General features: G+C 48.0%; 1 protein-coding gene across 2 annotated transcripts in view; it reads right to left on the bottom strand.

Moving 5' to 3' along the window:
• Positions 1-23839, bottom strand: part of Fat2 (FAT atypical cadherin 2) — an 80264-nt gene that overhangs the window by 33252 nt on the left and 23173 nt on the right. For both annotated transcript variants that reach the window (XM_021634608.2, XM_060363688.1), the window contains exons 2-9: positions 19653-22923; positions 17143-17457; positions 13036-13094; positions 11161-11472; positions 7710-7920; positions 6298-6437; positions 4752-5033; positions 3245-3455 (exon numbers count right to left, since the gene is read on the bottom strand). In XM_021634608.2, coding sequence (XP_021490283.1) covers positions 3245-3455; positions 4752-5033; positions 6298-6437; positions 7710-7920; positions 11161-11472; positions 13036-13094; positions 17143-17457; positions 19653-22911 — 4789 coding nt within the window. In that variant the 5' untranslated portion in view covers positions 22912-22923. The remainder of the gene's footprint in view (positions 1-3244; positions 3456-4751; positions 5034-6297; positions 6438-7709; positions 7921-11160; positions 11473-13035; positions 13095-17142; positions 17458-19652; positions 22924-23839) is intronic.

Raw genomic sequence — 23839 nt, 5'->3', positions numbered from 1 at the left:
CCTAAATAGAAGTGTGAGGGATTAAAAGGCCTCTGGGATACAACTTGGACTACAAACCAAAGCTGTCATCAACGAGCCTTTGAAGCCCAGAAAGGGGACTTACACTCTGCAAGGGAAGCATGCTTCACCCTCGAGTTCATCAGCACCTCTTGCAGAAGAGCTTCAGCAGAGCGTTCAGAGGCATCCCTCGAATTTGTCTTTAATAGTCCGGCTTACGTACTTATAAGGTGGGCCTGCACACATGGAGTCAGGCTGCCGATACTGACGGACTTTAAAAGCCACTCTTCCCTCTATGGCCTCCCCCTAGAAAGTCTCTCAACATGCTTGAAGAAGGAAGAAGGAGGCGAGTGGGGAGGAAAGGTACAAAGTGCCCAGACCCAGAGGCTTCCGCACCATGCCTCCCACCATACCCGTATCTCCTAATCTCCTGCCAGATCACATCATCTTGATAGTTTCTTTTCAATATTTAGCCATTGGCCAATTGTTTTTGGAACAGTGTCTTATGGCTACTTTCCTTTAAATAGATTCACTCCAGCTTTGATATGTGTTTTAGAAGGCAGCCTCATATGCATTGAACGTATGACAGGAGTCTACCGCAGAAAGCATCTGAAAGACTCTACCTAGCAGTGCTCCAAAGTAGATACTAAGACTCATAACCAAACCTTCGGCAGAGTGCAGGGAATCCTATGAAAGAAGGGGAGTTTGATGTGGAAAGGATAGGAGCTCCACAAGGACCAAACCTATCTGGGCACAGGGTCTTTTCTGAGATGGACATTCAACCAAAGTCCATGAGAGGATAAAACCTAGAACCTCTGCTCAGATGTGACCCGTGATAGCTCAGTAATCAATTGGTTTTCCCTAGTAAGGGGAACAAGGACTATTTCTAACAGGAACTCAATGACTGGCTCTTTTACCTCCTCACCTCCCAAGGGAGGAGCAGTACTGTTAGGCCACAGAGGAGGACTTTGCAGCCAGTCCTGAAAATACCTGACAAAAGGGAGTCATATGAAAGGGGAGGAGGTCCTCCCCTATCAGTGGACATGGAAAGGGGCAGGGAGGAGATGAGGGAGGGAGGGTGGGATTGGGGAGGGAATGAGGGATACAGCTGGGATACAGAATTTACAAAATGTAACTAATGAGAAAAATAAAATTATAAAAAAAAAGAAGGCAGCCTCATGCTCATCTTTTAAAAAAGAAAACCATTTTTGCTACAAATCGGAAGGTTATTATAAAAACAATTCAATGAAAAAATTATATCAGACTCTCTATAAAAGATATTTCGTACAAAGGCATGTGGCCTGGAACCTATTTTTTTTCCTTTGGTTAAAAAACAAAATGAAAAGCAAATGTTAGGTAAGGGCTGGATATACTCAAACCCAACTGACACTTGTAACAGAATTTGATCATGAAGTCTGAGGGGGAACCAGAAAGATGTGCACTCTCTCCCTGCAAGAGAACCTGAGTGGCAGGGAGGTTGGTTTGGTCACCACTAGAAGCACTCAGGCTGGTACTTGAGTAACCTATAATCCTAACCCTTTCTTTATATCATACATGTTTTATGTGGCCAGACAAACAGCCGAGCTTCATCATAAAGCCTTCCAGCTGACTCTGCCACTCTTTAGAGCCTTTTCACGGGATGATAGGCAGATATGGGGTCACGAGTGAACAGCAGGTTTGGGTAGCTCCATTAAGTGTAGTTAAGTTAGCCAAGCATGGTGGTACATGCCTGTACTTTCAGCACTGGAGAGACAAAGGCAGGGGGATAAGGAGTTCAAGATCATCCTTGGTTACACAGTGAGTTTAAGACCAGCCAGGGCAACATGAGACCCTGTCTCAAAAATGAAACAAAACAGTACCTAAATTAAGTATCTAAATATAATTCTAGTTATTTCTCATGCTATGCTGCTGAGAGAAAAAAAAAGTCAAGGCACAAAATTATGGACTCATTGTGATCTCAGCACTACCAAAAGATGCTTGGAAAAGATGGGCAGGAAGTGCATTGACAGATATCTCTGGGTTTTGGCATTTTTGCCTGCACATTATATTCTTCATTAGTTCCTATTATCTCCCGTGTTTTCAAAAGTGAGCATGAGCGGTTTTAAAATCCATAGAATGTTTACAACTAATGTTTCAAAATTTTTATACATTTATTTACTTTGCATGTGCATCGAGGTGGGGGGCACACTTGTATGTCACCACATGCTGTGGGGGTCAGAGGATGACTTGTGGCATTCAGTTCTGTCCTTTTACCATGTGGGTCCTGGGCTTAAGGTTAGGGTTAAGGCCCTTACCCACTGAGCCATCTCATCAGCCCCTTAAAACTAATCTTTATCTGTAAAATGAGACTATCAGGACAGTTGCTAATGAGATGAAATGAGATAAATTATGTGATCGTATCCCATAAGTCAGAAAAAAATGAGTGTGTCATAATCCATATTCTTATTTATGAGGGTCTCTGCCTTGTGGGTAACCATTTCTCCCAAAAAGGATGTGTAAAAATCTCTGACTTTTGCAGATGCATTCAGCAGTTTAGTGCTCTGAGGAGACAGTAAGTCATGTTTACCGAGCTCCTACAGTGTCTACTACTTTAAATTGTCAGATCCCCACCCCTCCTGCCGGAGTTACAGGTGGGAAGCCCAACATAGGCAGAAATAAACTTGGATCCTCTGCAAGAACAGTATAAACTTCTAACCTTGGAGCCATCTCTCTAGCCCCACATTAACTAATAATTGACGCTTTTCAGTGACAGTGAAATCCCTGGCATTTGCACGTTTTATAATTTATGACACATATACATTTTTCTTGGGATTCTTACAGACTTATAGCAAAGATGACATTCTCAGTTTTTAGAGGAAGAAAATCATATAACAGGTGCCAAGTCAATATGTGGCCTGAGTAGAAAATAAAACTCCTAAAAACGATGTCATGAACGTGATGAAGTGCTTACACACTCCCTTCTCACACATGTACACGAATTCATTACATTCTAACACATTTACAGGCCCTATAAACGCCTTCCTCGTGGTCACTGGTGGCTTGTATTATATTGTTCACAAATTTCCCCAGAACTTGAGAGCACCTTTGCTTATTGTTGCTATCATTTTTGGAAGCACATTGACACATAGAATGTTCTAGAATGGTCATCTGTCACTGCTTACAGAGCTGGTACTTGAGTAACCTGTAGAGCTCTGTCCCTACTGCTGGCCCTTTGTGTAATTCCCCAAGCTCACAGCCAGGTCCTCACCTTTAAGGAAGGAATAGTGGACTTCCGCATTGGCTCCCCGGTCAGCATCCACAGCTCGGACTTGCAGCAGCTCTGTGCCAGGGGCGGTGGTGTCAGGAACCTTGGCCTCGTATTGGAGCTGAGTAAAGTGAGGTGGGTGGAGATTTCCATCCTCCACGTGAATGGTCACCCACACAAAGTTCCTCTTGATGGGCATCTCTTGGTCTCGGACCTAACACGGGGTTTAGCAGAGCAGATGGCAAACAGAATTGAAGGAGGAAGGGTCAGGGCCAGGAGACAGGATGCCAATGAACAGGCTGCCTAATTTCTGTGGGTTCCTTTAAATCCTTTTCTAATCTATGCTTTTATAGATGTCTCATTATCAGTTATTTGGCTTGGCTGTTTCTACTTTAGAAGAAAGGCATAATAAGCAGAAATACAGCAGGTCTCAGGCTATGAATTCTTTAAGATACTAACTCATTAAAAGTGTTCTTTGGTCATGTAGACTTGGGAAACACTGAACTGAATAAAGTCAAAGGGCTCTCTTGGTCGCAGGCCTTCTCAAATCCTTCAATGTACATTAATATTCCCAGAGGGCAATAAATTAGCATGTAAGAATACTGACCCCAAGACAGGAGGTCAAATTCTGAGTCCAGCCTCCTCATAAATAACTCTGTGGTCGTTAGCGATTTTTCTCCCACTGTGGTATAGATAACAGGTATAGATAGGAGGAATGGCGGGGCCAGAGCTGGGGTAGTTAGGGGATGTAGGGTGCCAAATTCCAGGCAACTCTCACTCTCGGAGTCACAGAAGCACAGGCCTCAGATAGTGAGTCCTCCTTAAATGTTATATCCTGCCGACTTGCTTGCTTGATTCTTGTCCTTGCCCTGAGCTGGAGGACCTCTAGGTCCCTCCCAAGTCTGACAATACATGAATCTACAGGACATCCATAAAAATCACAGAGTGGGCAGAGATCTGTTGTAGATATTTGGGGTGAGCAAGCTGAGGCTGGCAGGAGATTGCTTGCCAGCCAGCTACTCCATCTGTATCTTCACTTCAGGCATCCCTTCAAGCAGGTATCTCTGACCAGCTGTGAAATATTACACCTCAGGGATTACGTTACAAATGTCAACATTCCTGGCTCATCAGGACCAGCATGTCCACTCTCTCTACCTGCATGCAAGCCCATTGTAGTTTAAATATGACACGACCCCAGAGGCTCATGTGTTTGAATGCTTGGTGCCTAGACTTAGCAGTTTGTAGAAGAGTTAAGAGGTGAAGGCCTGTGTGAGGAAGTGAGCCACTGGGAGCGTGTTTTGAGGCTTCATAGCTTGGCCTCACTTCCTATTCACTCTCTCGTCTCCTGAGTATGGATGAATGTGACCAGACAGCCTGCTGCTTCTGTTGCCATGATGGAATGAAGCCTTCTGGAACTTTTTCTCTTACTTTGCTTTTGTTGGGGTATTTCATTACAGCAACAAGAAAGTAACTAAGATTTCCGTCCTCATCTGCTCCTGGGTTTACTCACCATAACTGTCAGAATGTGCTGAGAAGGCCCGGAGTTCAGGTCCAATCTCCCCACTGTCACCAACACCCCACTGCTCGGATCCAGCTGGAAGAGGCTGGCACTTCCAGGGTCCTGGCTGCTGTGGATGGTATAGATGAGGCCTTTGCCGTTGTCTTGATCTGTGGCCTGGACCCGGAGGAGTTCAACCCCAGGCAGCGTGTCCTGGGGGACACTGACTTCATAGTGATCCTGCAGAAACTGAGGCCGGTGGTGGTTGATGTTGGCAATCATAAAGATGTGCACCTAGGCAGGAGGACAAGGAGCAAAGAGGCCGATTGTGAACTACACGGGCACAGGCATGGTACCTGCTGGAACTTCATGGTCCAATCCAGGTTGGCAGTGACTGAGAAGCAGCTGCCGTTCTAACCAGGAATAGCTACTGAATGTATGGAAAGATTTCAAAATAAAAAGCTTTCAGATAGCAGATTTCCCGGGAGATTACTTTCTTTTTCTTTTTGAGACAGGATTTCTGTGTAGCCAGGACTATCCTGGATTTTTTTCTGTAGAAGAGGGTAGCCACAAACAGAGATCCACCTGCTTCTCCCTCATGAATGCTCAGATTAAAGGCATACACTACCCTGTCCAGCTTTCCACTCTCACACACACAAAACATAATGTTGGTCACCTGTAATCCCAGTCTATGGGGATCCGAGGCAGAATTACTATGAGTTTGAGGCCACCTTGGGCTACAGAGTAAGTCCTTGTGATGGCTAGTGTTAATTATCAACTTGACGCAAACTAGAATTGCCTAGGAAGGGAGTCTCAAGGAGATGTTGTCTGGATTGGCTGGCCTGTAGACTTATCTGTGAAGGATTATCTTGATTATATTAACTGAAGTAGAAAGACCCATCCAATGCTGTACCGTGCCCTGGGCAAGAGATCCTGGACTATATAATAGTAGGAAGAGCAAGCAAACACAGGCATGTGTGTGTGTGTTAATTCACTGCTTCCTACTCTTGACTTGGGTAGAATGTAACCAGCTGCTTCAAGTTCCTGCATCTTGAGTTCCCTGGCCTGAAGAGCTGTAACCCGAACTGTGAGCCAAATCAATCCCTTCTTTGTTGAGTTGCTTTTGTCAGGGTATCTTATCACAGCATTAGGAAGAGACCCTGTCTCAAGAAAACAAACAGAACAACCTTATTGGCTATCTCTTCAAGAAAAATGTGGAGAGTCCCAGTATGTGAAATGGCTTTACTCTACAACAGCAGAGCAGAAGTTGAAAGCCCTGCGACTCGTCATTCCTCATATCCACTGTAGCCCTTATGGCAGACTATCTTTAAGTAAAACTATTTGTTCACATCAATTCTCTCATTATATGGAGATGTAGATGGGGGGGATACTCCCACAACTACAGAAGTGAAGTGTGTATCAAGTAAGACTGGTACCCAGAACCTAGTACTCTTTAAGAAACCTTGACATAAAAAAGAAAGCCTTCGATAGCCTTACTCCAACCAGCTTCACCTCTCATCTTCTCCCAAGCCAGGGCCTCTTGACAAAGGCCTCTCACCTGGGTGGCAATGGTGTGGAACCCATCTGTCACCTCCACAGTCAAGTTATAGCTGGACTTTCTCCTTGTGTCAAGAGGCCTGGCTATGACAATGCTGCCCGTGGTCTTCTCAATGTCAAAATCCATGTCCTTATCCCCATCTGGAGGAGGGAAAGAGCAGATACGACGTCAGTGATTTAGGCAGCTGTAGCCCAACTGGATTTGGCCACAGACCTGGAGCACCTGGTAAGCAGCAACCTTGGCTGACTTTGGCAAGTCTGTGGGTGTGCAAGGAAGAGGCTGAATCAGAGCATCTAAGACCATTTGGGGATGGCAGCTATCTGGTGACAGTCTGGAGTATATAAAAAAATATTGTATATAAAAAGATATTGTATTATATTATCTGTCCAATTATCAAATGATCTAAAGAAACACAGGTCTGTGAGGGCTGAAGAGCTCTGTGGGAATGCAAACGCTGCTAGAGAATGTTTTCTGCTTCTGGCATTGCTGTGGCTTGATCAGTCAGTGTGACCACAGGCTCATGGTTTGAATGCCCGGTCTCAGATGATGGCACTCTTTTGGGAGCTGGGTCATTGGGAGAATCCCTTGGTTCTTTTTGCCTCGCTCTCTGTTTCTTAGTCAGCCATGAAGTGAACAGCAGCCGTTCACCACACATTCCTGCTGCCATGAGGGTCTGCCTGAGCACATGGACCTAAGCCGTCATGGGCTGAAGACTCCGAAACCATAAGATTGCATCACAACACAAAAGTGGCTGACACATGGGATTAAGACATGTGGGGACAACGAAGCTAGACTTCCCAGCTTCATATTAGACTGTGCAAACCGCCTGTGACAGACACAAGGACAAGTGAGAACAAGTCTGTGCAAAAAAAAAAAGTAAGAGAAAAGAAAAGAAACTAATTAAAAAAAAATCCAGATAGAAAGGTTTAAGGGGTGGAACAGGAAGATAGGAGACAAAAGCGTTCATGGTTAGATAAAACTAAACATGTATAAAATTGCCAGGAGGGGGTCAGTGTTTGATCGTGGTAGCTGCTCTTCCAGAGGACCCAGGTTCAGTTCCCAGCACTCACGTTGAGTGCCTTACAATTGTCTACTAACTGCAGTCACAGGGGCTCAGGGGCCAAACGGCTTCTGCAGGAATCCATGCTCACATGGCACATCCACAGACAGATACCCGCACAACCGCATAATCAAAAATTAGAAGATTTTTTTTAAAAGCAAAAGAAAATACCATAAATAAACAGAATATTGGCTATGAGAGAGGAGGCCTAGGCAGATGTGTTCTTCCTTCTACAGAAGGAAACCAGGGAAACCAGGCCCCAGAAAACCAGGAAAGAGGTGATCATCAGAACAAAAAGAAGGGCTATGGCGGAGACATGAAAATAGAGGGATGTGTGCTCCTTGGTCCTCACCTGAGATGTGGAACCAGAAGAGGCCAGGTCGTCCCTCTACACTGATGACTCCTACCATGTGGTTCACAGGGTCTGTCTCCATGACTGTAAAGCTGTAGTGCGGCTCATCAAAGGACAGTGGGATGGAGGATGGCCGAGGCCGGGGAATCCATTCAATGTGTAGCCGGACACTGGTGGAGAGGGCTGGCTGCCCACTGTCTGTGGCCTTGATCTAAGAAGACACCAAAAGCCAAGTTGAGTCATTGTGGATGTAGCCCTCCATCCACTCACTCATCCGTTGGACACACACTTGAAGAATGATGATAGACAGCAGCTCTGATTGTTGCTAGGCGAACACATCTGGCCTACATTCTACAATCTCTTGGTTAGTGGAGAAAACAAAACAAAATGCTGGGACAGTTAATATTGATTGTCAGTTTGATGGGTGTGGTGGTCTGAATGAGAAATATCTGCCTTTGGTTTGGATACTTGAACACTTGATCCCTACTAGGCAGCATTGGTTGAGGAGATTGTGGAACTGTTAGGAGATGCAGCCCTGCTGGAGAAAGCATGTCACTGGGGTGGGCTTTGAGAGTTTATCATTTTGCCCTGCTTCCTGTTCTGTCTCCCTCTGCTTCCTGTGTGTGGATTTCTCTGCTTCCTGCTCCTGCCACCATGCTTTCCCTTACATTATGAATTCTATCCTTCTGGAACCACAAAAACAAACCCTTTCTTCCTAAAGTTGCGTTTGGTCATGGTGTCTGATCACAGCCACAGAAGTAACTAATGCGACTGTATTGATAAATGTCTACAGGCGATTAGTGAAGCATGCTTTGGAGCACATCTGTGACAGCATTTCTAGGAAAAATTAGATCGTAAGGGTGCCGACCTAGTCGACGGGTCTGTCTCTTGATGTGTTCTTCCTATGAAGTTTGGTATGATGAGAGCCGGTGAGATGTAGCCGTGGGCTGAAATGGAAGTCACTAGGGCACATCTTTGAGGACTATCTCATGCCTCAGTCCTCACCTGAATCTCTTTCTCAGCTCCCTAGACAGCCATGAAGACTCCTCTGCCACATAATCCTACCACCATGACGTTTGCCAAGCAATCAAAGACAAAACCCTCTAGACATGTGAGCCCAAAAAAGTCTTTGCTTTCTTAAGCTGCTCCTGTCGGGGCTTTGATCACGGTGATCAAAGAAGGATTATCAGAGAAAGCCACTATATCTTACTGCATAGCGATTCCTAAGTTGGATTTTACACTCATAGACTCCATATCACCGCCAACAAACATAATGAGCCAGACTCGCTGAGTTCCGCTAAGACCAGTCCTCGCTCTAAGAGCTCTGTGTGCAATGTTTAGCCCTCACTGTAGGCCTGGGAGACATACTACAATAACGTATCTCCCCTTTGTGGTTAGCAACAGGGATACACGTAATGAGTCCACACCCTGAGTCATGTGACCCTGAGTCCACACCCTGAGTCGTGACCCACCAGCAACAAGGCTGGGCTTCAGTTTAATGGTGTGATATGAGAACGCACGACCTGCCTTTTGACACACTGACATCTTAGCCTCAGTTTACAGAGATTCAAAAGACTCAAATGACTTGTCTGAAGAAGAGGAAAAAGTCAAGGTCAGAAGTCAAGACAGGAGCTGCTCTCCTTCACCCAAGAAGGCCCACGGTCTGTTTCTCAGAGATAATTCATTTATTTTTGCTCATGATTCTCAGACGCCTTTGCCTCTGCTCTCCTCAAGCTTCTCCGGGTTATTGGATGCTTATTCAGGAATGTCTGGAAACTCCTGGGTTAGACATGCAGCTTGATGCGTGGAATAAAATCCAGGGTGCGGGAAACACACCAAGACAGGCTCTGGAATCCACAGCCCTAAAGCTGTGGTTTCAGACAGGCCATTTTCACCCAAAATAGTTCAGGACTTTAAAAATGATTTTAGGGCTTGGGGATGTGGCTCAGTGGTGGAACATTTGCCTAACAGACGCCACATGGCTGTAGTTGGCTGAAAACCCAAGCACAGGGTGATAAAAAGATGGATCGGCAGTCAAGAGCACCTGCTGTTCTTGCAGAGGACCTGAGGTCAGTTCTCAGCCGCCACCTGCAACACCAGCTCTAGAGACAATCAGGTGCCTCTAGCTCCCTCCACAGGACCTGCATTCAGCTGTACACACTCTAATCCCAGCACTGATGAGGCAAGAGATAGGTGATCTCTGTGAGTTCCAAGCCAGCCTCATCTACTCAGTGACTTCCAAGGCTATGCAGTGACATAGTGACAGCCAGGCTAGATAGTACGACCCAGTCTAAAAACCATTTTCAGAATTAAAAAATGAGGTAAATAAAACTGTTAAAAAATAAGGTGCCCAACAGGTATATTTTGATTCTGAGACCATGGTCAATTTTTCTAAATTGTTTCCCGTAAGAGTGGAGAATGTCAAGGGCCTTTATTGCTCTCAAAGAGAAAAGGTCACAGTCCACAATTCAGTCCCCTGGGAGAGAGTGGGGACTCCCTGGTTCCCTAAGGGAGGGCACTGAAGAAGTGATGTCCCTCACATAAATTCATCATCTGGGACCATTTTTCTCTAGACACCCTCCAGGCCCTTCCTCCCCTGCTTCACCCTGTTATGGTCTAGAGATGGTTTGAGTGTGTCCCTCAGAGCTCCATGCACTGCAAGCTTGGTTCCTAATGATGCAGTGCTGAGGCTGGGGAGTCTTTCTCAAGAGGTAGAATCTAGGGGGCTGGAAGGAAGAGCACTGGCTGCTATTCCAGAGGACCTGAGTTCAGTTCCCAGAACCGACATGGAAGCTCATAACCATCTATAAGTCCAGTGTCAGGGGTTCCGATGCCCTCTTAAGGCCTCCCCGGGCACCAGGTATGTACAAGAGCACACACATACATGTAGGCAGAACACCCATACACTTAAGTTATTATAAGGGCAGAGTCAAGGGGCTGGGGAGATAGCTCAGTCAGCAAAGTGCCTGCCTTTCAAGCACATGAACTGAATCCCTAGAAGCCATTAAAAAAAATATGGGTGCTGTGATGCCCATTTGTAATCCCAGTGCTGGAGAGACAACACACACATACACACACACACACACACACACACACACACACACACACACACAGGTGAATCACAGGCTCAACGACCTGCCAGCCCAGCCTACTTAGTGAGTTCCAGGTCAATGAGAGTGCATGTCTCAAAAAGAGAGAGAGAAGGAACAACTGCACAAGAGTACATATGTATAAACACACACACACACAAAGTGGAGTCTAGTGGTGGTCTTTGGGGATGCATTTCTAAGGAATGGATTAATGCTGGTCCAGCAGAACAGGCTGTGAGTGTCTCTCAGGGGTGAGCCTGGCTCCTCCTCCACCTCCTTATGAGCTAAAACAGACCAGAAAGAAATAAAAAAAGGAAAATCACAACTTGTGCCCTCCAGCTCTGCGCCCTCCGTCCACTCACCGTTAGGATGTTGTACTCCCCGGCTGCGAAGGTACTGCTGGAAAAAACAACCCCCGTGGCAGGGTCAATCCGGAAGCTCTCCTCATCACTCTCCTCGATGCTGTAGGTGACGCTGCCGTTGAGACCTTCGTCTGGGTCCGAAGCCACCAGCCTGTACACAGGCCCCGAGGACAAGGGGCTCAGTCTCTCCGGAAGACGGACATTGAAGAGCTTGTGGGAGAACACGGGTGGGTTGTCGTTGACATCCAAGACGCGCACCACCACCCTGGAAGTGGACCTCAGCGGGGGGTCCCCGTTGTCCAGCACAGTCACCTGCAGACAGAGCGGTGTGTGAGTTCCTGTGCTGCCTCTATGAAGGAGTGCCCAGCGTCACCATGGTCCTATCATGGCTTCCGGTGTGTTAGAACTGGTTGCTGCTACTGCCATAGTCTGGCCTTAGAACAGCAGGGAACCAGAAAGAACCAGAAGAAGGCATAGTTAGAATCTACCACAAAAGCCTGGCCTTCTTCCCTTGATTGCCAGAAGCATTGTTTACTCTGCTTGGGTTAGACATCTTTTTTTGCAGGAATGGGTGAAACCTGGGTCAGACATGCTGCCTGATACCCAAAATAAAGCCCAACTTTAGAATCATGTGCCGTTGGCGCTGGGACCCAGTCGTCTGACACATCCATAGTGCTGAGGAAATGGTACAAGACAAGGCGTTTCCACTCACGGTAGCTCAGAGGCTGGGGTGTGGTTCAGTGGTACAGCACTTGCCTAGCCCTGGGTTTGAGCCTCACTCTGCACATGAAAGAAGCAGTTTAGAAGTTCTTCTAGATCAGGGGTCCTCAGCCTTCCTTACACTGCAACCCATTAGCACGCAGTTCCTCATGTTGTGGTGACTTCAGCCATAAAATTATTTTTGTTGCTACTTCATAACTGTAATTTTGCTAATGTAAATCTGTGTTTTCCAACGGTCTGAGGTGACCCCTATGAAGGGGTCATGACCCGCAGGTTGAGAACCAGTGTTCTAGATTTTTAAGCTTACTGAACTGAAAAATCAAGGCCATTTTGCTCCTAATAACGAATGCTTTTCCTTCCTTCCTTCCTTCCTTCCTTCCTTCCTTCCTTCCTTCCTTCCTTCCTTCCTTCCTTTCTTTCTTTCTTTCTTTCTTTCTTTCTTTCTTTCTTTCTTTCTTTCTTTCTTTCTTTCTTTCTTTCTTTCTTTCTTTCTTGTGACTCAGGATGTCAACCCAGGGCCTCACAAATGCTGTGTACATGATCTACCAGTGAGTGGCACCCTCATTTTTCTCTATTTTTAAATCTTGGCACAAGGTCTCTCACTAAGTTTACAGACTGCCTTGAATTCCCTCCGTAGCCTAGACTGGCTTTGAACTTGAGATTCTCCTAAATAGCTAGGACCACAGATGTGCTACCCCAGTATACTTCAAAGGGAATGAGAATTTCTTAGCCTGTAGCATAGAAAGGCAGAATGACCTCCAAGCTGCTAACGACTATGGGGCATCCCTACCTACCCTCCAGGTGCCCTAAGGCTAGATGAGATGCCTGGTGGGTTGTGGGCTGCTCAGGAGGGGAATAGCTAGCCAGGTTCATAACTGCTACTAATTTACTCCACTCTAGAGTAGTGTGGGAGAGCCTTGAAGTAGGGTTAGTGCCATGCAATCTTAAAGACACCTTAGAAAGAACACAGATCTAGAAGACAGGAACCTTTATTCTGGCCCTTAATCGAACCCTGGAAAGGACCATTAAGTGCTTTGCTCTCCCCAAGCCAAGAGGGATGGGCTAGAAACTAGCCAGAGCTCTGGAGCCATGCAGCCAGCTGCCTACAGCCCAGCCCCCTTTTCAGAAGCAGTGCCCTGCCTCCCCACCACTTACCTCCAGGACATGCTCATCTCTGTTCTCTCGGTCCAGCTGCTTGGCGGTGGACAGGAGACCTGGAAAGGGATGGATGGACAGAGACATGAACAAAGTTTTCCCAGGACCTTGTTACAGGGCCAGGCTCAGTGCTACACACAGCTCTCAGATGAGAGTCCTGGATTTTTCTTTGTTTGTTTATTTTTCTGTTTACTTTTGGAGCTCTGGAAAAGGGGGTGGGATGGTGAGGAGGTGGGAGACATGAACAGAGAATGTGTTAAGCGAAGTTCTCACCTACAGCCACTTTCACCATGAGGCAGGAGGGTGGGTATCCAAAACTCAGTAACGCACACACTATCAGCAGCCTGCCCAGCCCAGAGCCAACCTCAGCCCCCCGAGTGCTGGGATTCCAGGTATACAGCCATTGTGCTCAGCATTGTTTTGAATTTATCTTTGGTCCTTCTCTCCCCACCTCCACCCTGTCCCTCTGGGGATCCGTGTTCCTGAAACCACTGCTTGGTGACCCCCTGAGCTGCTCCTCCCTTGTGGACCTTCGAGTCTCTGGACATCCTTGGTGTCTGGATTCCCAAGGAGTGCCCATGAAGGTGAGATGTGGTTGAGGTCTTGCAAAGGTGAACCTCCACATTAGGACAGAAAGCATCCCCCGAGCTTGTGTGGCGTAAATCCCTACCTCTCCCAGCCCAAGGTGACACACTGTTATTATTATTGCTTTTCACTTCTGAACTAAGTTTTCCCATCACCCCACCCTTTTCCCTCTACCTCTCCTCAAGTTGCTTATCAACATCTGTTGAGTCACCTCTGAGAGATTCCTGCTCCTTCACCCTTTGATCCACCATAGTCTAGGGCTCTCCCCAGCCACTTGTTCATTCCAATGTCCCTACTCCTCCATCCTTCAACATCACAGAGCCAATGTTGCTAACCCCGTACATGCTAGGCTTTCTTCTAAGTTCTTTCTATAACACTACATCTTAATTCACTCGGGACCCATAACCATCTAGAGAGCAGCTTGGATGGTTGTGTTTTACTGGTGGAAACATAAGCACAGACCAATACCTAGTACAGATGTTACCTTCAAATGTTCATGGGTTGAAACTATCATCCCCAAATTATTGTCTGTCTATTTCGGCTTTCTTGAGGCAGTACCTTTCTACATAACTCAAGCTGTCCGGGTACTCACTCACTCTGTAGCCGAGGCCACCTTTGTACTCTTGATCTTCCTGCCTCCTCAGTGCTGGGTTTGTAGGCATTCGACACCACACACAGGTCTATCCAGAGCTAAATAGGAACTATCTATCTGTATTGGGCTCTGTGGGAGATTGAAGGCCGCATAGACAAAAAGAGGGGGAAAGCCTGACATGCAGACAAGCTTTAATCCCAGAACTAGAGAAGCAGAGGCAGGCAGATTGATGTGAGTTCAAGGCCGGCCTGTTCTATTTAGCAAGTTCGGGGCCAGCCAGGACTACATAGTGAGAGAGGAGAGAGAGAAACTTCTGTAGCATTTGCCAAACCCTGTGTTAAGAGCTTCTATGGTCCGAAGCAGCTGTGAACAAAAAATCTTGAAGAAGCTGTGTCTGGGTGTGAATAAGAAAATCCTCCTGGAAGGAGTGTGTGTGTGCAGAGACGGGTGGGCTAACTGGGGTTTCAGTCCTGCGGAGAAGCTGGAATTTTGTAGGTTCAGAGGGTGATTGTTTTATCTTGGGCTAGTTTAGCCTTCTGGAACAGCCTTTCCCTGGCACACTCTGTATCTGAACTAACATCTCATGATAACAAATAAAAACGTCTTAGAAGCTATTAACTTAACAGAATATGAGCTTCTACCAATCCAAGAGCCAAGAATGTCATCAGATAGCATCTTGGGTCTATAAAAAAGCTTCCCGTTTCGATGTTTCTGCCTCTCTGGTGTAGCGGCCAATATATTTTAAAGTTGTCTAGATTTATGACTTTCTTTGTTCTGTAAACCTATAAAAACCCTGTGAGACTACATCCATCCTTGGATGTGGGGTTTGACTAGGGTAACTTAAATCTGTATTCCCAGGCTAGAGTCACACACTATGGCTCCAGGATAAACTCTTATTCACTTTAAGATAAGAGCTGTGGTTTTTATGTTGACACAGCCATGTGGGCCAGAGCCAAAAGAGGTACAGTGAGATGGGTACCCTGAAGCCAGGGAGGTCGGTGGGGCCCGTTTAGGTGCCAGCTTTTGGGACCCAGAGAGCCCTGACTTTACCTCAAGGACACAGAGGAGCCTTCCAGGGACGTGGGATGGTACAGTGGCTTGAGTGAGGAAGGTGGGTTGGGGCCTGATGGTGGATATGATGCTCGTGTCAGAGTTAAGACTTCACGCTACTTGGGATTTCTTCTGTCTGGCTGCAGGGAAGCTGGGAATGCCTCTGCCTCCAAGCGCATCAGGCCTGGCCTGCTGCCAGAGGACTGTTGACAGTAAATAGAAGAGGGATTGAGAGAAGCTGAGGAGTTAATGCCTTAGGTGAGGGATCCATCTCCTCACTCTTCTGAAAAAAAAAAAAAAAAAAAAAAAGAATGGGAGTGGGGGTGGTCAGGACACTGGGGACATGGGGTGAGCCTGTGGGGAGAACCTGCTTAGACCTGTTTTCTATAAGAAAAGTTCCTTAAGCTCAGAGACAAGAGGATGTATCTACAGCCTGAGGTCAAAGGTGAAGTCTTCAGCGTCAAAGACGCTGGCATTCCTTACCTACCATTTGTCCCCTATCCCCGTGTCCTGCGGTCCTGGGAAAGCCCACAAGCAGCCCCTCTTCCCCCTCTACTGTCTGTCCTTCTGGGGCAAGAGAATGTTGTGGAGTAGGAAAGATTGGATCACATGGAAAAGGTCAGCCTTCCTTACGGTAGGCCTGCAGCATCATCTCTCAAACTACAGCCGGAACAGGAGTGGCAGGTGCCATAACTGGAGGAAGCAGGCTGGGACTAAGGGGAGGGGAGGAGAGGGGACTATGGGACCAAAGAATGTATGTGGGATCTGCTCAGTGAGCTGCTGTCTGCCTCTGGTACACTGTGGCCCTCTGAGAATGTGGGGGAAATGTGGTCAGAGCATGGCTTTTTTTTTTTTTTTTTTTTTTTTTTTTTTTTAGGACATCCAGAGGTCCGGAATGTTCTGTGGGACTTGCCAATGTGGGCTACAAGCACACAAATTTCTACAAGCTTAAAGTTTCTGAGTCAAATCAAATATCTTGCGGTGGTGGAGGGGCTCTCCGTGGCTCAAGGCCGCACGGGTGACCCCTGGATTCCTCTGAACCGTCTTTCATCCTTGGCCTGTGATAAGGCTGATGGGGTGGGTGGGATCGCAATTGTTCCTGGGCAGGTTTTAGGCTAGTCTGTGATCTGGACTGCCCTGGTTGGCATCAGCTGTTAACCCAGCCTTATAGAGTCATTTGAAAGAAAAGCCTCAACTGGAAAATTGCCTTGATCAAATTGGCTTGTGTGCGAGTTTGTGGAGGGTCTGTGTGATAGTTAACTAATGCCGGGCAGGTGGTCCTGGGCTGCATAAGAAAGCTAGCTTAGTGTGAGCCCGAGAGCATGTCAGAGAGCCAGCTGACAGGTAGTATTCCTCTGTGGTTCCTGCCTTGGGTTCCTATCCTGATTTCCCTCAATGATGGAGTGTGACCTGGAAGTATAAGCCAAAAAGTGTGTTCAGTGAATAAACCCCTCTCTCCCTTAAGCTGCTTCTGATCAGATGTTTTTACCATAGCACCAGAAAGAAAGTAGAATAAAGGCCAGTGATAGCTCTGGCCATTGGTGTGACGAGGGAGAAGGGTGAGTTTGAGAGCATTTGGAGGCCTGGATTAATCTCAGTTTGACTAACCTCTGGGTCATGCGTTGGACCCTGAGGCAAGAAAGACTTTAAAAAGTTCTTCTCAATTTCTTATGGAGGGAGATGGGCCTTGTTGAAAAGTATCTCCACTTTGGCACCCATAAGGCTGCTACACTTGTGTCGTTAAAACATATATTTCTGGAGTCCACCCTCAGAATGTGGATTTGGCATTTCCCATCTGTCTGCGGGTGGTGCTGATGCCACCCCAGGAACACCCCAAGAACCATGTTGTAGATCTGGCCCTCCAGCTTTCCGAGCCTCACCTGTGAACGGATGAATGGCGAAGGAGCCCATGTGGTTCCCACTGGTGAGGTTGAAGGTCAGCTTCCCTTGAGAGCTGGAGTCTGGGTCCCGGGCCTCCAGCTGAAGCACAGAGGTACCCAAGGGGGCATCTTCCTGGACAGAGGGGTAGAACACGGGTCTCGACATGCGGGGTATGTTGTCATTGATGTCCGTAACCTCAATGTAGACTTCGGTGACAGCTGAGCGAGGAATGGAGCCCCTGTCCACAGCCATTACCGTCAACCAGTAGGAGGGTGCGAATTCCCGGTCCAGAGGTGCCAGAGTCTCGAGCATTCCTGCGGACAGCAAGTGACCCAAAATGCTCAGATCTCACAGAGGCTTTAGAAACCACCCTACCAGGGCTGGGGAGATGGCTCAGTGGAGTGTCTGCTTGTACAAGGATGGGGGCCTGGGTTCAGGGCTCCAACACCCGTATAAAAGCTGGGTAATGGTGGCCTGTGCCCATAACCCCAGCTCTAGGGAGAAGGGGTGATAGAGACAGAAGAGTCTGTGGAGCTTGTTGGCTGCCGGTCTAGCTGCATCAGTGAGCTCCGGGTTCTGTAACAGACTGTCGCAAACAGTGAAGTGGAGCTCAATAGAGGATGAAACCTAATATCAACCTCTGGCCTCTGTGTGCCTGCTGACACATCTATGGGCGCACTCACACATGTGTGCACACACCTTTGAATGCATATGTGGCTATACAGTAACCACAGAAGCCAAGAGAGCGAAACCAGATCGGTGCCAGGATATGGGGCTTGGGGAGCAATGGAGTGGGGAACAGCAGCATACACATGATCTGCTCCCAGAAATGGGAGAGGGGGAGCTTCTTTGAGAGGGGAGGGGGTAAATACAGAAGAAGGTAGGGGACGGGCCAAGAGGCATAGCAGGGTACAAGTGATCTGAGGAAACATAATTCTGTGTATAAATATTCATGTGTAGTATTAATGAACCTTTGTCATCTGGACTGATGGGGTTCCCTCCAAGAGCCAAAGACCATCTAAACAAACAAAAACAACAAACAAAAACCAACCAAACAAACAAACAAAAACCAGCACCAGACACAAGAAGCCTCATTTTGAGTTGCTGGCCAGGGTGTCCAAGAGACTCTCAAAACATACCTCCCAAAGGTGAAAGGTAAGTCCTTATTGCTGAAGACACCATGCACTTCCAAAACTGGGCCCGGAGACCCCTGAGCTGGAACTGACCTGAAAGCCTCCTCCCTGAGGACTAGCTTTCATGGTACCAGAAGGTACCGTGCAAGCTTCCAAAGGAGGGAGGCAACCAACAGTCCTACCCAGCTATGACACCTATGAACCACATCAGCAAACATCGTGGCACAGTAACCCTAAGAGTGGCAAGCATACCTCTAATTGGACTTAAGACCTGCTCAGTAAGAGAGAGACCATGCTTGATACTGGAAACCTAGCTACTCAGTGCTAATGATGAAGTCATAAATACTTGAGAAGAAGCTACAACCACTAATTTACTAAACCAGCATAATCCCTACCAACAATCTAGGCACTTGTCCTTTTGCCCACAGATATGCAGTCTTCTTCCATCATCAAAGAAACTTCTCTTTGCAATAGATAGATGGAGGCCATTACAGAAAACCACAAGCAACCAAAATGCAGAGTTGTGGAGCTCAGCCCCAGTGGATACATCTATAAAACAGTCCTGCACCTAAGGCTCAGGGAACTTTAAAGAAGATTGGGTGGGTGGACAACTTGTAAGAATCGGAAGGCCAGGGAGTTTGCTGTGAGATCGTGATTTCTAGTTATAGCAGAAGCTACACCCATAGGGTCTCACCAACGTGACCAGCCGAATATAAACTGAACAAGAAAGACACCAATGAGCATACACGCCAAACTGTATGGAGAGAAAGCCATGAGGGCTTCTACGCACATAACTATAGGCAACCAAGGAAGTCTGGGAACAGGAGAGGTGGCCTTCCCCAGGGAAAAGCACACAACTGCTTGTCCAGTGCAAATGGTCAGTCCTGTAAACATACACACACACATAAAGGTAACATTGTATGGCCTGGATAGGTCATATTTAGGAACACACGTGTATGTACATGTACGTAAATGCATTGAGTAACAATTAGGAAAGAAAAGAAAGAGACAATTAATTTGAAGGAGAGCAAGGAGGGATATATGGGAGAGTTTGGGGGGAGAAAAAGAAAGGGAGAAATGTAAATTAAATTATAGTCTCAAAAATTAAAAGAAAGGAAAAAAAAGAAATGCGTAATCATCATGTACCACTTTCATAAGTGGTATATGTATGTTTACTGTATGCATATAATATGCATTTTACACATACATGTGTATATCTGTGTGAGCCTATATATTTAAAAAAACTGCAGGAAAATTCTCCTAAAGATATATTTAAAATACCAGGAGCAGGAGGGTAAATCCCCACTTGTCCCTGTGTCTTCCCTTCAGCCCACTGTCCTCCAGGCCCTGGCACCCCATGTACCTCACCGCAGTACCTGTGTCTTGGTTGATGCTGAAGGCTTCCAGGCCAGTGCCAGCCCGCAGAAAGTACTGGAGGTCTCCATCCAAGCCACCATCGTCATCCTGGCCTGTGACTACCATCACCTGGGTCCCTGCAGGGCTGTTCTCCTGCACCTGGCCCTGGTATACGAAGGATGAAAAGCGAGGAGAGTGGAGGTTCTCATTTACATCCAGGACTAGCACTTCTACATGGCAGAGGGTCCTGCGGGCTAGCGGCCTCCCGCTGTCATTGGCCCAAAAGCTCAGGTTGTAACCAGCCCGCCTCTCAAAGTCCAGCTCTTTTTCCAGAGTCAGAGTTCCAGCCATCGGGTCCACCCGGAAGGTTCCATGGACATCATCCACCAGGATGTATCTCACTTCACCTGCAGGGCCCAGGTCAGGGTCAGAGGCATCTAGGAATGTCAAGACCGTCCCAAGCGGTATGTCCTCTGGCACTTTCAGGCTGCTGTGTTCTGTGATGCACTGGGGAGGGTTGTCATTGATATCCTCCAGGGTGACTATCAGGTCGGTGACGGAGAAGAGCTGGTGGCCCTTCATGGGCTGGTCCCTGGCCTCTACCTTGAGTATGTACTGAGGTTCTGATTCCCTGTCAAGGTGCCCTGTGACAACCAGCTCCCCAGTGAGCGGGTGGAGAGAGAACTTCTCGGTGGGGCTTAGTAAGGAGTAGCGAACCCGCCCGTTGTCCTCTGAGTCGGCATCCGTTGTCTTCAGCTCTGCGATTGTGGTCCCGACCTCTGTGTCTTCAGAAACCGTGAGCTGGTACCCCCCCGGGGGAAACCTGGGTGGGTTATCATTCCAGTCTTTCACAGTCACTGTCAATAACTTCCAGGAGGACTTCTGGGGAGTGCCGAGGTCGTACACGGTCACATTGAGGACGTAGAAGCTGGTGGTCTCATAGTCCAAGGCTGCTACCACCGAGAGCAGCCCCGTCTCCAGCTCAATGTCAAAGCGACCTTCCTCATTGCCGTCCGCAATCACATAGACCAGTTTGCCGTGAAAGCCAGGATCTGGATCGGTGGCTGCCAGGCGGGCCAACGGGGTGTTGATGCGAACCTGCTCCAGAATGTCAATGGACTGGGGGAAGTGGTCCTCAAACTGGGGGGCATGATGGTTGATCTGATAGCTGCTGAGGGACGTGAATTCCTCTTCACCCAGCTCTTGGCCCTGCAGCCCGGCGGACTGGAGAATGGTCTTCGTGATATGGGTCAGCACTCCTGTTTTATCACACCGTACGGGAGCCTCAGAGTGACGGTCCTTCACCACAGTGACTTTCAGAGTGGTGGGGGAGGCATAGTTCTTGCCATCAGAGGCTGTAATCTTCAGAGAATAGATGGTGGGCCGAACAGCCATGAGATCCATAAAGGAGCGTTTGAGAGATATCACCCCCGAGAAATGGTTGAGATGGAAATAGTCTTGTTCGTTGCCAGACACAATTTCGTACTTTAGGTTCTGAAGTTCATCCATGTCTATGGCAGACACCGCCATAATAGATTTCCCGACTGGAACATCTTGATGAAGGGACACGGTGCAATTGACTTCCTCAAACATAGGCTGGTTGTCATTCAGATTCTTGAGCCTCAGAGAAACGGACACCTCCTTCTCCTGGCGAAAAGGAGACCCCCAATCTGATGCCCGGACCCGGAAGGTATAAATTCTCTTCATAAGTTCGTAGTCCATGGATTTGGTGGTGGAGATGACACCCAGGTAAGGGTCGATAGAGAACGGCACAGCTTTGGGGCCAGCAATGGAATAGGTGACATGCCCATTATCCCCATGATCTTGGTCTATGGCAGTCACGGTCAAAACACTGGTGCCAGGAGGCATGTTCTCATCCAAGGTACCTTCGTAGGAGGACCTGTTGAAGACCGGGGCATGGTTGTTACAGTCCACAACGTCAATGATCACGGTGGTGGTGGCCAGGCCCAGGGAGGTTTTCACATGGAGCTCGTACTGGCTGCGGTCATTGAAGTCCACAAGCTTCGTGGTGGTGATCAGACCCGAGCGAGCATTCAACTTGAACGCTGTGCTCCCAGAAGATGGCTTTAGAATGTATCGCAAAGAGGGGAGGGCCGTGGCAACCTTCACTAACACCACTCGAGTTCCGGGAGGGGAGAACTCACTGAGATTCACTCTGTAAACAGCCTTCTGGAATCTGAGGTTGGCTAGCTTGGAGGGTGGGAGGTGGAAAGCCCTGATGAGGGAGTGAGGCGGAAGTCTGCTGCTACTGCGGGCCTGGAGGCTGATGTTGAAGCCGTGAAGGTGTTCTGCCCAGTTAATGTCCTTGACTGCCACCAAATTGAACTCATTGCCTTGGGCATAGGACTTGAGGACTTTGAAGTGCTTTCCAGGATCACCACCAACCACCTCCAGGGAATCCACCTCAGCTCCTGAGCCATTTGTATCCACTGTGACAACGGCATAGATGGCACCTCCATCACCCTCTGGTGGAGTCAGGACCATTAACTTGATGGCTGGGGGCTTCCTGTACACAGGCTCCACGTAAATGACCAAAGCAGCCAAGTTGCCAAAACCACTGCCCTCTGAGATTTTTCTCATGCGGTCCACGGCCAGCACCTGGAGCTCATACTTCCCTCGCCACATGACATTCAGCCTCCCGGCCACAGTGACCACCCCACTGGTGGGATGGATGGCAAACACCTCTGACCTGGCATTAAAGGCGTAATAGAACTCAGCATTCTGGCCCAGGTCGGCATCTGTGGCGGTTACTTTGCAGATGGGGGTCTTGAGGGGCGTGTCCTCGGAGATGGTGACCCTGTAGGAAGGCGGGGAGAAGAGGGGCTTCAGGTCGTTCTGGTCCAGGATGTGGACCACCACTTGGGTCAGCGCTTCGAACTCCAGGCTCTTGTCTGAGGCTTGCACAACGAGTGTGTAGCTGTCCCGCACTTCCCTGTTGAGAAGCGCCGTGTTGCTGCTCTTGGTCCTTATTCTCAGAAAGCAGAAGTTGCCCACCACATGCTCCTCGGTCTTAAATACTCCAGCTGCATCTCCGGAGATGATCCGATACTTCACCGACCACTGGGGCTCCGCCAGATACATGCCCATCTTCACTGGGCTCTCCACGTAGGTCTTGGGAGCGGAGTTTTCAAAAATGGTGGCGTTGTACAGGGAATGTGTGAAGCACCAAGCCAAGGGGGGGATGGTTTCTTCTAGGGGCTTCTCACAGGCCACACGGTGGAGCCACAGGATGGCTAGACCCAGCAGGACAAGAGTCATGGTGAAAAGCTCCTGAGTAAGAAGAGGGAAAGTGTTCAAGTCAGAGAAGAAACAGCTCCTACCACTGTGGTTCTTTCTTCTTTTTTTTAAAGCATATATTAATTGTACTTAATAACTGGTTTGATTCCGACATTTTCATTTCATATCCTCTTTTATTCCTCCTCCCATCCCCCCAGATCCATATTTTGTTCCTCAATAGTGCAAGGGAGGGTGCAGGATAAAAAGTATAGTCACGCCTGCCCCCTGTCCACATTGATGTGGACAGAGCTTCCAACCGATTCCTCCCGTGTCAGGACCCAGACAGCTGGAAATGTCCTCTCAGGAGCCTCCTGTGGGTGTACTCATTGGCTCTTTTTTGTTGTTGTCCCAGAAACCTCTGTGGCTACCTCGTGAAGGTAAAATCGCTCCAACTCTTAGCCAAGGACCCAAGCTTAGCAGTTTCTCCTCATAAAGCCCGGTGGAGACCGGTGCTGAGCCAGAGCCAAACTGAACTGCATCTGTTCACACAGGGACTACAAACAAGCACAGCCACCAAGATCCCAGGCCTGGCACCAGGCTACCCGGATCTCAGCCCCGGTGCCCCATTTGCTAACCGGGTAGCCTCCCAGCAAAGCCCCTGACTTCTGCGAACCTTGATTCCTTCTTCCAGGGATATAAATAGTGTTTAGATGGGGCTGGAGAAGATGGCTCAGTGGTTAAGAGTGCATGAGGCTTTTCCAGAGGACCAGAGGCAGGCTCCCTGCACCCACATCAGTCCATTCACAATTGCATCTAACTCCAGCTCCAGGGAATCTGACACCTTCTTCTGGCCTCTGCAGGCGCCCACACACAGACACACACACACATAATTAAAAAGAAAAATTTAATGCGCCTATCTGTGTATTACTTAGGACTGAAGATATAGCAAAGTCAGTAGAGTGCTTGCCTA

This window comes from Meriones unguiculatus, chromosome 11 (assembly GCF_030254825.1).
Source record: "Meriones unguiculatus strain TT.TT164.6M chromosome 11, Bangor_MerUng_6.1, whole genome shotgun sequence".
Lineage (NCBI taxonomy): Eukaryota > Metazoa > Chordata > Mammalia > Rodentia > Muridae > Meriones > Meriones unguiculatus.
Note: the sequence above shows the minus strand (reverse complement) of the source record. Positions and strands in the feature narration are given on the sequence as shown.